This window comes from Pristiophorus japonicus, chromosome 20, assembly GCF_044704955.1.
Source record: "Pristiophorus japonicus isolate sPriJap1 chromosome 20, sPriJap1.hap1, whole genome shotgun sequence".
Lineage (NCBI taxonomy): Eukaryota > Metazoa > Chordata > Chondrichthyes > Pristiophoridae > Pristiophorus > Pristiophorus japonicus.
The window spans coordinates 22304948-22317006 of NC_091996.1; the positions used below are offsets into that span (position 1 = coordinate 22304948).

Below are 12059 nucleotides of genomic sequence, written 5' to 3' on the forward strand. Positions count from 1 at the left end.
TGGTGGTGTTCTCTTCAGGCCATCTGCATCCTAAACCTGAATCTCTTTTTGCTGGTCCTAACCTTCAAAAGGTAGCTGTGTCTGATGTCTCCTCAGCCAGCCTTATCGTAGCCAAGTGCAGCTGAGTTTGGTAAAAAAAAATTTGAAAACAATGGTGTTGGAACTGAGGCCTGAAATTCCGATTGGGGCCCAGGCGAAATCACAGCAGAACCCAGTTCTGCCAGATTTTCACCCCAATTTTTTTTTAGCTGCAGTTTCAACTATGCTAACATCCCTGAAGTTTAGGACAGCATCTCCAACTTCAGACGTTGGTGCACTTGGCGCCCACTCCACCATACGAGCATTTGTGCAAAGGTCCTCCTCTTTTGGCCTCATTAATGAGGAATACTGCTCCTATTCCCCTGTACCCATTCATTCATTTTGTTGCAATTGAACTTCCTGATGTCATGAGGGGATACTCTGCTTAAAGGTTACCTTTTATCAGTAAATCTAACAGGATACCACTGGATGATTGAGAAACACTGGGAAATGTACAGGTGTGTGTTTATAGAGCATTTAGGAATATGAGTAGGATCTGCTTCTCTTTTGGAAAAAATAGCATTTGAGAAAATCATCCAGGACAAGAATAAACTCCGGAGGTGAATGTCCATCAGTGATGGTGCTTATCTATAACGATACCTTTATTCTTTAAAGAAAATGTAGGAAGCTGGATTATAAATTGTAAATGTTGAATCTTTCTTTCGGTGGCACCAAGTAATTTATTGTAGGCCACCTATAATTTTGTACAGGAGCATCTTCTGTAAAGATCTGTAAAATAAATCTGTAAAGATTCAGCTGAATGTTCCTGAAGTCTTTATAAGGACCACAACATGTGAAATAAGAGCCAAAACTAAATGTTAAATCTTCATTGGAGGTGGAACGTAAAAGTATTCGAAGAACTACTAGTTAGAATACAATTCTACATGTGATAGTAAAGTTTAGGGCCCCAAAAATCTTTGTGACACAATCCCGATGGTTATACCACAATCGTGTTCGCTGGTACCCTCCAGCACTGAATCTGTCAGAGTGTGCAAGGTTATTGGGAGGCCACTTAAGTTCCGAGAAGTAGGTGGGGCAAGTGAACTGTGCACATCTTCAGTGCCCACTTGCCCCGTGGAGTCACATAATCTGCTGCCTACCTGCCATTGGGAGTGGATTACCCAGGCTCCCCAGCCATGACTCCTCAGACCCCTGCGTAAGGAGGCCACTCAACATGAAAGAAAAATTGCACCTTCAGGAATCCAGGCTGCTTGACTCACCTAAATTATCCACCTCCCCGGTGAGGCCACTTCCACCCATCTCGAGGCCAGCACGCCTCATCACACTTGGCGTACAGTACTGAGTCTCGAATGAGCTCTTAGAAATAGGAACTCCTGGTGTAGGGAGTTCCCTCCCTCTCCCAGATAACATGTGCCTTGTAAGGGGCGGCAGCTGTTCCTTACAATGGGGGAAACCAACATCTGTGGAACGGTATCGCAACAACCTTGCACGCTCTGACAGAATCAGTGCTGGAGGGTACCAGCGAACACGATTGTGGTATAACCATCGGTATTGTGTCACAAAGATTTTTGGTGCCCTAAACTTTACTATCACATGTATAACTCTGTATTCTAACTAGTAGTTCTTCTAATACATTTAATAACGTGGAATTACAAGTTCAGTTTGGGGCTTCAGACATCTACTTTCAAGTTGCATTTTCCCGAACTACTTTGTTACATTGACAGCGTGATGGGAAGCATCAGCATATCAAAGGGAAGTTATTTTGGGGATATACTTGCATCAGTAACTGAAAATAAAGTTTGTTTTACTTTTTGTCTAGACAGGAAACACTGAATGGTCCAGTGAATTATAATGTGTTATTGAATTAATGTTTTTTGCTGTATTTTTGGGAATGTAGGAAATTGTTTTTGTCACAAACTCCCGGTTGTGCTCTGCACTGGTCTTTTGTTCAGAAAATGACAGATTTCAGATGCTGTGTATTTTTCTCATTATTCCTGTTGCTACCAGTTCAGCTGCAGGTAATAATGTGTTATACCCTACTGGTTTAAACCAAATCCCTCATTACAATTAATAATTGAAGAAAATGCAGCCTTTTTATAAATGGAGTCTTGATCAAAGTTAGATTTCCAAAAATGTAGCATGGGGATTTAATGTGCAATTATTTATTACTCCTTTTAACAGGGGAGTTCATCAAGGCTCTTTATGAATCAGATGAGAATTGTGAGGTGGATCCGAACAAATGCTCATCGGGGGACCTTGCTGAGCATCAGAGCAACCTGAAAATGTGCTGCGAGCTGGCGTTTTGCAAGATCATTAACTCGTACTGGTCAGTTATCTCATTATACTTCAGCAGAGATTTTCATTGCTATTTTTAATTTACTAATTGCTTGGTAAGTTCCTGTTTCAGTTGTACCTTTAAATAAAACAACAGCAACTTGTATTTATATAGCGCCTTTAACAGAGTAAAACATCCCAAGGCGCTTCACAGGAGCATTATAAAACAAAATTTGACACCGAGCCACATAAGGAGATATATGGGCAGAGAGGTACGTTTTAAGTAGTGTCTTAAAGGAGGTAGAGAGGCGGAGATGTTTAGAGAGGGAGTTCCAGAGCTTACGGCATTGGCAGCTGAAGGCACGGCCACCAATGAATGAGCAATTAAAATCGGGGATGCTCGAGAAGCTAGAATTAGAGGAGCACAGACATCTCTGAGGATTGTGGGGCTGGAGGAGATTACAGAGATAAGGAGGGGCAAAGCTATGGAGGGATTTGAAAACGAGGAAGAGAATTTTTAAAACGAGGCATTGTTTAACCGGGAGCCAGTGTAGGTCAACGAGCACAGAGGTGATGGGTGAACGGGACTTGGTGCAAGTTAGGGGTGATGGACAGCAGCGTTTTGGATGACCTCAAGTTTATGGAGGGTAGATAATCGGAGGCCAGCCAGGAGTGCGCTGGAATAGTCAGGTCTAGAGGTAACAAAAGCATGGATGTGGGTTTCATCAGCAGATGAGCTGAGGCAGGGGTGGAGTTGGCCGATGCTTCAGAGGTGGAAATAGGCAGTCATAGAGATGGCGTGAATATGTGGTCGGAAGCTCATATCGGCTTCAAACATGACACCTAAGTTGTGAACAGTCTGGCTCAGCCTCAGACAGATGCCAGGGAGAGGGATGGAGTCAGTGGCTAGGGACCAGAGTTTGTGGCAGGGACCAAAGATGGTAGCTTTGGTATTTCCAATATTTAGTTTGGAGGAAATTTCTGGTCATCCAGTACTGGATGCGGGACAAGCAGTCTGACAATTTAGAGACAATGGAAAGTTCAAGAGAGGTAGTGGTGAGGTAGAGCTGGGTGTCATCAGCATACATGTGGAAACTGGCTACGATTAGGTAAATAAGATTGGAACCAGGCAAGTACAGTCCCACCTAGCTGGACAATGGTGGAGAGGCGTTGGAAGAGTGTTGTCAACTGTGTCAAAGGCTGCAGACAGGACTAGGTGGGATAGTATACCTTTGTCACAGTCACATAGGATATCATTTGTGACTTGGATAAGAGCCATTTCGGTAGTTGTTGTTAAAGCAAAAAATGCACAGCAGATCAGAAAGTATAAGTGAAAAGGTAGCATAATATTCCAAGTCCCGATGAAGGACTGCACTTCAAACATTCCCCAGTCTTTTTTCTTTTCAGATGTAGACAGAACTAATTGGCATTTCTTGTAGTTTTGGTTTTTATTTTACATTTTCATCACTTTTTAATTTAATTTATTACACCTTTTAAGCAACAGATGTGCATTTAGACTGGAAAACATTGTATGTTCCCAGCAAGCCCATTTTTATTCACAAACATCAATTAATCTGTTTTTATCTTTGTTTTGCTTAGAAAAAATCTTCAATTTGCATAATCAGCAGTCATAGGGATTAAATAGAATACTTATAATTAGTTTCCATCTGTGCACGGTTCCCTGTTTTGTAAAGAATATTTTAGTCTCATGCAGGAAGCTTTCAATACAACATCCAAGTTTCAACCTGTGTCAGGAGAGGTAAAAAACAACATAATTCTGAGGGTCCCGTCCCATGTTAACTATCTGTGTAATTCCTGCTAAGGTTCTATTAAACCAATAGTTAGATTGCTTAATAATTGTCAATTCCTAGAGCAAATGATTAACAAAGACATCCTTTATTTTATTTTTGTGATATAATCAGAAGAACAAACCGGCAAATGTGAAACAATACAACTACTTTAAAACAGCAAAAACAGAAAGAGTAAATGTAAAATTTGTATCACTTAACCTCCTAAATTACTTCACTGTACTCCTTCTCTAGTAATTGTATAGCCCTCCCTGCAACTTTCATTAATCATTACAACTAAGTAGCTTAGGTTGTTGTAGAAATACACTAAAAATGCAGCAGGGGTCGACTGTTTCAGATTTGTAGCAGTATTTAATTTATTTTAATTTTATTATGGGAAAGACTGGGCAGAAGAATCAAAAGATAGATTTGAAACTAGGATGATTTTGTGGGACTGCCCTATCAGTCAGGAAAGGTTCTCTGCGGGTAAATATCAGGCAGTCACGTTACTCATAGTTTCCTCCTCCTTTAAATCTTCTGTGGGAGTTGTTCGAACATCCCAGTCATCCGATCATTTTTTAGCAGTCCAAGTGAAAGGTTAGAACTTTTTCTCTCCATCCTTATAGTCGTCATACTGTTGATACAAATTAATTCAAGATCGGACTTATTTTGCAATGGATAACTATGATATCTTTCTAATACACAATAAGAAGGATTTGTTCGAACAGAGATGCATTTTCCCAAGATGTACGTGTAATTAAATTTTGCCCAACATTTATCCCAAACCATTTTCCTCTTCAATCTGTTAAAGCAACAATGGATTATCATCTGAAGATAAATGCAGCTTTTTTGGTGTAGCCCTTCATGGAGTTATTGGTGTAATTTACACAGCATTGATCTAATAATTAATAATATTTGTATTTACTTAGTTCCATTTATGTCAGAACTCCTCAAGGTGCTTTAGATATCTTCCTAGGCATTTACACCTGTAACACCTTGTGAACCTTGTAGCTGGACAGAGCTTTCACAGCCATGACATGCTTTTCATTTGAAAATATTGGGTGTCTGTGACATTTTTCCATAGAATAGTTTTTATATGCACACGTTTAAATAGAAAAGGTAAACAAGTAATTGAGGGACACAGCTGCCTTTGGTTAAGGTCTCTAATCTGTGATGTATTGCAAGATTTACATTAAATATATGTTTTTAAGTCCTCATTAAACACCAGTATCAACAGAGTGCTGTTGCATAATATTTCTATCACAAAAATTGGTTTATTCATTTTTTTAAAATCAGTGAGTAATAATTAATTGAGCCTGTTAATTAATTTGACAAACTGTTTTACATTCATATTCTTACATTGCATAAATGTGGCAGAAAATATTTTAACGTTGTAGTGCACCATGGTTAACCAATATTAACTATTTATAAATCACAAGGTTGACGATTGAATCACATTATTGGTGGCAACCTATTTGCAGTGCAGTCTGATATTTGAAAACGCTTTTATATTTGCTAAAGGGTCCTGGGGGGGAACAGGGCTCAAATGGAGATGCGTGACATTTGTATGCTGCTCTCCTTGTTAATTTTACCTGGTATGTACCACTACCGATGGTTGACTTGTCAATGCTGGGGGCCCATGATTCCCATTGTTAAAAGCAGGAGAATTCAACTCCATACTTGAACTTTTAAACAGAGACTCAGCACCAGCTGTGAGATCCACAAAAAGGATGCTCCCTGGCATCAGCACAGGGAGGTCTCTTGTATTTATAGGTGAGGTCTTTTATACTTACTCAACCGGAAAACCTTGCAATTGCCTTTGGATGCACACTTCTAACATAAAAGCATTTTCAAACAGCCAATTTTAAAACTGTTCACAAAAACAGTCCTTCTGTTTACCAATATACTTGAGCACTACATATAAATTATTCCCATTTTTTAAATTCATCTAATGCTTTTAATTGAATGTATAAAGATAGACTGTTGCATATTTATTAAATACATATATTGGCCCCAAGTTTCCACATGATTTGCTCCTGATTTTTAGGAGCAACTGGTGTAGAACGGAGTATCTTAGAAATCGGAATTCTCGTCATTTAGTTTGCTCCAGTTCTAGTCAGTTAGAACAGTTTCACTTTGGAACAGAATTTTTTTTTCAAAAGGGGGCGTGTCCGGCCACTTACGCCTGTTTTCAAAGTTTCGTGAGTGAAAACTTACTCCAAACTAACTTAGAATGGAGTAAGTGAAGATTTTTGTACGCTCGAAAAAACCTTGTCTACACTTTAGAAAATCAGGCGTAGGTTACAAGTCAGGTGTAGGGAATGGTATGGGGGGGGTGTTTAAAGGGAAGTTTACAAACATTAAACACTTCAGTTTTACAAATAAAGAGCCATCATCAATAATAAATGATAAATACATCAATAAATCAACCAATAAATCAATCAAAAAAAATTAATAAGAAATAATTTTTTTTTTTAAATCAATAAATAAAACATTTTCTACTTACCGACTGCAGCACCGGGAGCCCTCCAACAGCGTGCTGGGATGCCCCCCTCAGTGTGTCTCTGTCAGTGTCTCTATCTCTCTGTCTGTCTGTGTGTCTCTCATTCTCTGTCTGTCAGTGTCTGTGTTTCTGACAGCGAGGAGGGGGGTAGAGGGAGAGAGGGGGGGAGGAGGGGATAAAGGGGAGAATGGGGAGAAAGGAGATTGGGGGAGAAGGGGACAAAGGGGAGAAAGGAGATGGGGGGGGGAGAAGGAGATTGGGGGGGGTGGGGGGGAAGGAGAAGGGGGAGGGAGGCTGAACGGGCCGGGCCCAAGACTTCGGGCAGGACCCGTCCCCAGCACCAGATTTACAGGTAGGTGGCGCTGGGTCGGGTCAGGGGTGTGGTGGGAGGGAGGTCGGTTCGGTTCGGTTCGGGTCGGGGGGATGGAGGGAGGGAGAGGGAGGGAGGAGGGAGGTCCGGTGGGGGGGGGGGGGCGCGTGTCGGGTCCGGTCCGGGGCCGGGTGGGGGGGGGGGCCCACTGTAGCGCGCATGTGCAGAGGTCCCGGCACTGTTTTCGGCGCAGGGACCTGGCTCCGCCCCCTACAGCTCCTGCTGCGCTGCGCCATGGGCCAGAGGACCTGCAGGGAGGTGGAGAATCTGGAGGTTTTTTTTAGGCGCACTTTGTGGCGCGAAAAATGGGCGTCCAGGTCGGGACTGCGCTGTTCTAGGCACGGCTCAAAACTTGGGCCCATTGTGAATCTTGTCAATAATTATCATAAAACCAATTGTGCAACTGAAGCAATGTAATTTCCTCTGTTAAACTAATTCTAATAACCATATTGCCTCATTTCTTCAGAAAAATTAGAATAAAAAATATTGTCATGATTTAAAATGTGTTTTAATGACTAGAGTCCATATTTCTTTGGGTAAGCACATTATCACCAGTACTGTTGTTCATGAAGGGATCAGCAAGAATCAAGATAACACTTATTCAGCAAATAAATTCAGCTTCTTATTGTATAGGATGCTACAAGAACTTCTTTACTTTATAATATGGAAAGGTGGACCTTTTTGAAAGCTTTCTCCTTTCATAAAACTGGATTATCATAAGTCTAATATAGCAATGTTTTTCATCTTCATCCCTTGTTGCATTAATATGATTGACAGCTTGTAATGTTTGCATGCCGTCCAATAGATGTAGGAGTATTTCAAATTGCAGAAGGAATTTAGTCATCAAAATCTTGATATTCCTGTCAGATTAGCCTGGCTATCCTAGCTTTAAAGACATTTATTTTCTGCTTAAGAGTTGACAGTATATATTGTGAAAAAAATTATTTCAATTCACTACAACAAATTGATTGTTCAACAGCGTATTTCCACGTGAGCTGAAGGAAGTGTTTGCATCGTGGAGACAGGAGTGTAGTAACCGAGGGCGACCTGACATCAGTGAGAGATTAATCAGTGCTTCCCTCTTCCTGCGGTTCCTTTGTCCTGCCATTATGTCCCCTTCTCTCTTCAACCTCCTGCAGGAATACCCAGATGACCGCACAGCACGCACTTTGACTTTAATTGCGAAGGTTACCCAGAACTTAGCTAATTTTGCCAAGTAAGTGTTTTTTTTGGCTTGAATTTGAATTTTGTGTCACGTTCATTGGATCAAAAGCCTTCAGCATCTTCCTGAAATGAATGTATGAAAAAAAAACAAATGTGTACACACAGGCTGCACACTCGCAGACACATACACACACAGGCCGCACACATACATGGACATGTAGACATGCGCATGCAAGCACACACATTTTATCCATAGCTAAAGGTATATCATGAATATCAGACAAGCCAATGTATACATACAGCTCATTCGGTATACCACTCTAAAATTAAAAGTTTGCTGCATTTATCCAACTATGTCGGCCGAGAAATACCGGTCGAGGTCTTCCCACGGGCAAACGACTGAAAAAGGTAAAAAAGATGCACACTTACCTGTTCCTGTTGCGCCCACAAGAGATCCCCGTCCTGAGGCCTCCACTCACTGCGCATCGGAGCACGTGCACGTCTGGACGGACATAAGTTGGAGCTGCAGTCACATGACTCTGGGCAGCCAATCCAGGTACAGCATTTTCTCATGCATAATAATGGGAACTCCGTAAGTTTGAGTTCCAATTATTATGATTGAGAAACAGCCCACAAACACCAAAACACTAATAAAAAATAGAAAAAATACACTACATATTTAAGTTTAATTTAAATGATAAAAAATTCCGATTTTTTAAAAAAGTTTTTTTAATTATGGTTTAAAATAAACTTATCGTAGTGGGCAGGGGTTTTAACAATAAAATGTGTTTTAAAAATTTTATTTTGTTTTGTTTTTGTATATTTTAAAACTCTTAGGCCTGTAACAGGAGGCTATGCGCCTGTTTTTATCAGGCGCAAGAGTTTTCAGGACATCCGCTGGGCAAGATATGGGTAAACACCGCAATCTTGCCCATGGGAATGTCCTGGATATGGAGATACGGAGGATTGACAGATCAGAAAAGCCGGATTTCAGCGCATGCGCATTGTATGCTGAAAAACGGCTTTTGCGATGCCTTTCCGGGTCCGTACACACTACATACGGACCCGGGGAAGCCAGAATTTCGAGGCCATTATCCTAGTACTTGGATTAGAAGTAGCCAATTGTACAAAACAAACAGCACAATGATCAAATCTCCAGCTTGGAGAAAATTGGGACAAATCAAAGCTCAGCCCTTGAGACAGTTTGAACCTGCACCAACAATGAATTCATACAAGTATAAAGCCAAGCCCAAAGGGGTGACACTCTGATATAATGAGATAGTGAACTAGAATGTGTGGTGGGCATGACGAAATACTCTGAGAGTACGCCGTCATATTGCCTTTGAAATGGCCCGCAAGTTCGGGATTTCCACATGCGCTTCCGCATCTGCATAGCCAACGAAAAACCAATTGCTGGTGCAGAGTTGGGCTGTTTGCCCAGCAATTGCGTACGAAAATTTTGCAGTCGATGCAAACAAGCTCGAGGTCTTGTTTGCATCAGCGTAAGGGGATACCGTAGGCATGTTTTAATCATTTTCATCTCAGAAATTAGATAGTTAAATTGTATGAAATTAGTTTTTCTTGTTTTTGCAAAGATTGGAGTTTTAATGATGTCGATAATTATTATCAGCAAAATTAAATTTTTGCTAACAGAACTAAGATGTAGTAAAGTTGGTACAATGAAGCTAATTAGGAATTAAATTCCAATCCTGTAAATTGTAATTAAATCTGATTACGGGATTCCATTCTGAAATTATGTAAGATTCAATTCTGTTTCCTGACTGGAGAACTAGCCCCACGTGATCCCAGGTACGCTTCCACACAAGTTTTGCCCCTGGGATCCGTGGGCCGTTACGCTGCCTTCGAGTACACAGCGTCACAGAGCAAGTTTACGAAGGAAGGCCCCATCAGGTAGGTGCGTATTTTCACAGGTCCGCAGCATACTCTGGAGCTATGCCGCGGACCGTAATATTTGGGCCAGTGGTTCAGGGTTCACTTTAAAGCTGAATCCATGGCAGATTTGCTCAGTTATGAAACATTTGGTGTAAACAGTAGAATTCCTGTACTGGTTTCTCAATGTTTACACAATTACATTGTAAACTTTTTAGCAACCCAGAATAATGAAACTTTTGACTTCGCTTCATTTTGCATCCTTATGGGGGGAGGTGGAAGGGGGTAGAATGCTAATAGTCTTTGTATTTGCTTTTACTGACCATTGATGATTTCAGTATCTATGGGCCCAAGTTTCCGCCCTCTGGAAAAACGGCGCACCTCCATAAGGTACGCCGACTTTCTGGAATAAAAGGGGCGCCGAAAACTTCGCTTGAAATTCTCTGGTCTCCTCAGGATGTCTTTGTGCTCGGCGTGGCACAGCACAAGGGGTCGGTGGCGGAGCCAGGTCCCGGTGCTGAAAACAGTGCTAGGACCTCTGCACATGCCCACTAGAGTGTGCTCGCATGTGCAGTAGTTCCTCGCCCCCGAGGCTACGTGGGAGGGGCCCGACCCTAGCCCTGGCCGAATGGGCTCCCCGGGCGAAGATCGGGACTCTGGCCTCCCTCCCGTTTAGCTCCCCCCCTCCCTCCCTCCCGTTCAGCCTTCCCTCCCCCCCCCCCCCCTTCTCTTCCCACCCCCCCACCTCAGTCCACGTCGGCGACGGGGCCCACCCGCCTGTCATCTCGCTGGGGGCGGGCCCCCCACGAAGTGCGAGCACAGGCCTGGCCCGGCCTGTTCAGCCTCACCCCCTCCCTCCCCCCCCCATCCCCCTTCTCTCCCCCTCCTCCCTCTTCTCTCTCCCCCCCCATCACCAGCAGGGCGCGGCATCTCGCAGTGTCGGCGGCGGCCCGGCCTAGCCCATTCAGCCTCTCTCCCCCCCTGCCCCCGTCCTGTCTTTCCCCCCCCTCCCCCTCTCTTCCCTTCCCTCCCCTCTCCTCCCCTCCCATCTCCTCCCCCCTCCCCTCCTCTCCCTCCCCCCTTCTCCTCTCCCTCCCTCCCCCCTTCTCCTCTCCCCCCCTCCCCCCTTCTCCTCTCCCTCCCTCCCCTCCCCTCCTCTCCCCCCACCCCTTGGTCAGAAACACAGAGACACACAGAGACAGAGAGAGACACTGGGGGCGGGGGGGGCTGTCCCAGAACGCTGTTGGAGGGCTCCCGGTGCTGCAGTAGGTGAGTAGAAACTTATTTATTTATTTATTATTATTTTTTTTTGGATTGATTTATTGGTTGGTTTATTGATTTAGTTATCATTTATTATTGATGATGGTTCTTTATTTGTAAAAGTGAAGTGTTTAACGTTTGTAAACCCCTCTTCCACCCCCACTCCCCCAATCTCTCGTTCCCTACGCCTGATTTATAAGTGTGGGCAAGGTTTTTCTGAGCATACAAAAATCTACACTTACTCCACTCTAAGTTAGTTTGGAGTAAGTTTTCGCTGCCTAAACTTGCAAAACAGGCATAAGTGGCTGGACACGCCCCCTTTTGAAAAAAAATCTGTTCTAAAATGAAACTATTCTAACTCACTCGAACTGGAGCAAACTAAATGCCGAGAATTGCAATTTCTAAAATACTCCATTCTAAACTAGTTGCTCCAAAAAAGTCGGAGCAATTGGGGCCAAAACTTGAGCCCTATATGTCCCATTGAGGGGCTATGCAAGTAATGCACCGCGGGAATATGATTGGTTATTTTTGAACATTGTTTGCTACTGCCCTAAGCTGCTCTTGCGCCATCTGTGTCTACTGTTAACCAATCCTCTTTTCGTTGATCAGCAAATTCAGAGCATGGCCCAAGCTTGTTCATTTATCCCTTCATTGGCATTTTTTAAAACAAAAATTAACAAACTTGCAGTGAATTGAAGGAAATCGCTGATAAACAAACCAGAAGAGAACAATAGCTGTGCTGTCAGACTGTCAAAGCCTTACATTGGCCGGT

General features: G+C 42.8%; 1 protein-coding gene across 8 annotated transcripts in view; it reads left to right on the forward strand.

The window, feature by feature from the left end:
- LOC139232434 (disabled homolog 2-interacting protein-like) overlaps positions 1-12059 on the forward strand; it is a 1003994-nt gene that overhangs the window by 941701 nt on the left and 50234 nt on the right. For all 8 annotated transcript variants that reach the window (XM_070862610.1, XM_070862602.1, XM_070862603.1 and 5 more), the window contains 2 exons: positions 2221-2365; positions 7953-8189. In XM_070862610.1, the coding sequence (XP_070718711.1) occupies positions 2221-2365; positions 7953-8189 (382 nt within the window). The remainder of the gene's footprint in view (positions 1-2220; positions 2366-7952; positions 8190-12059) is intronic.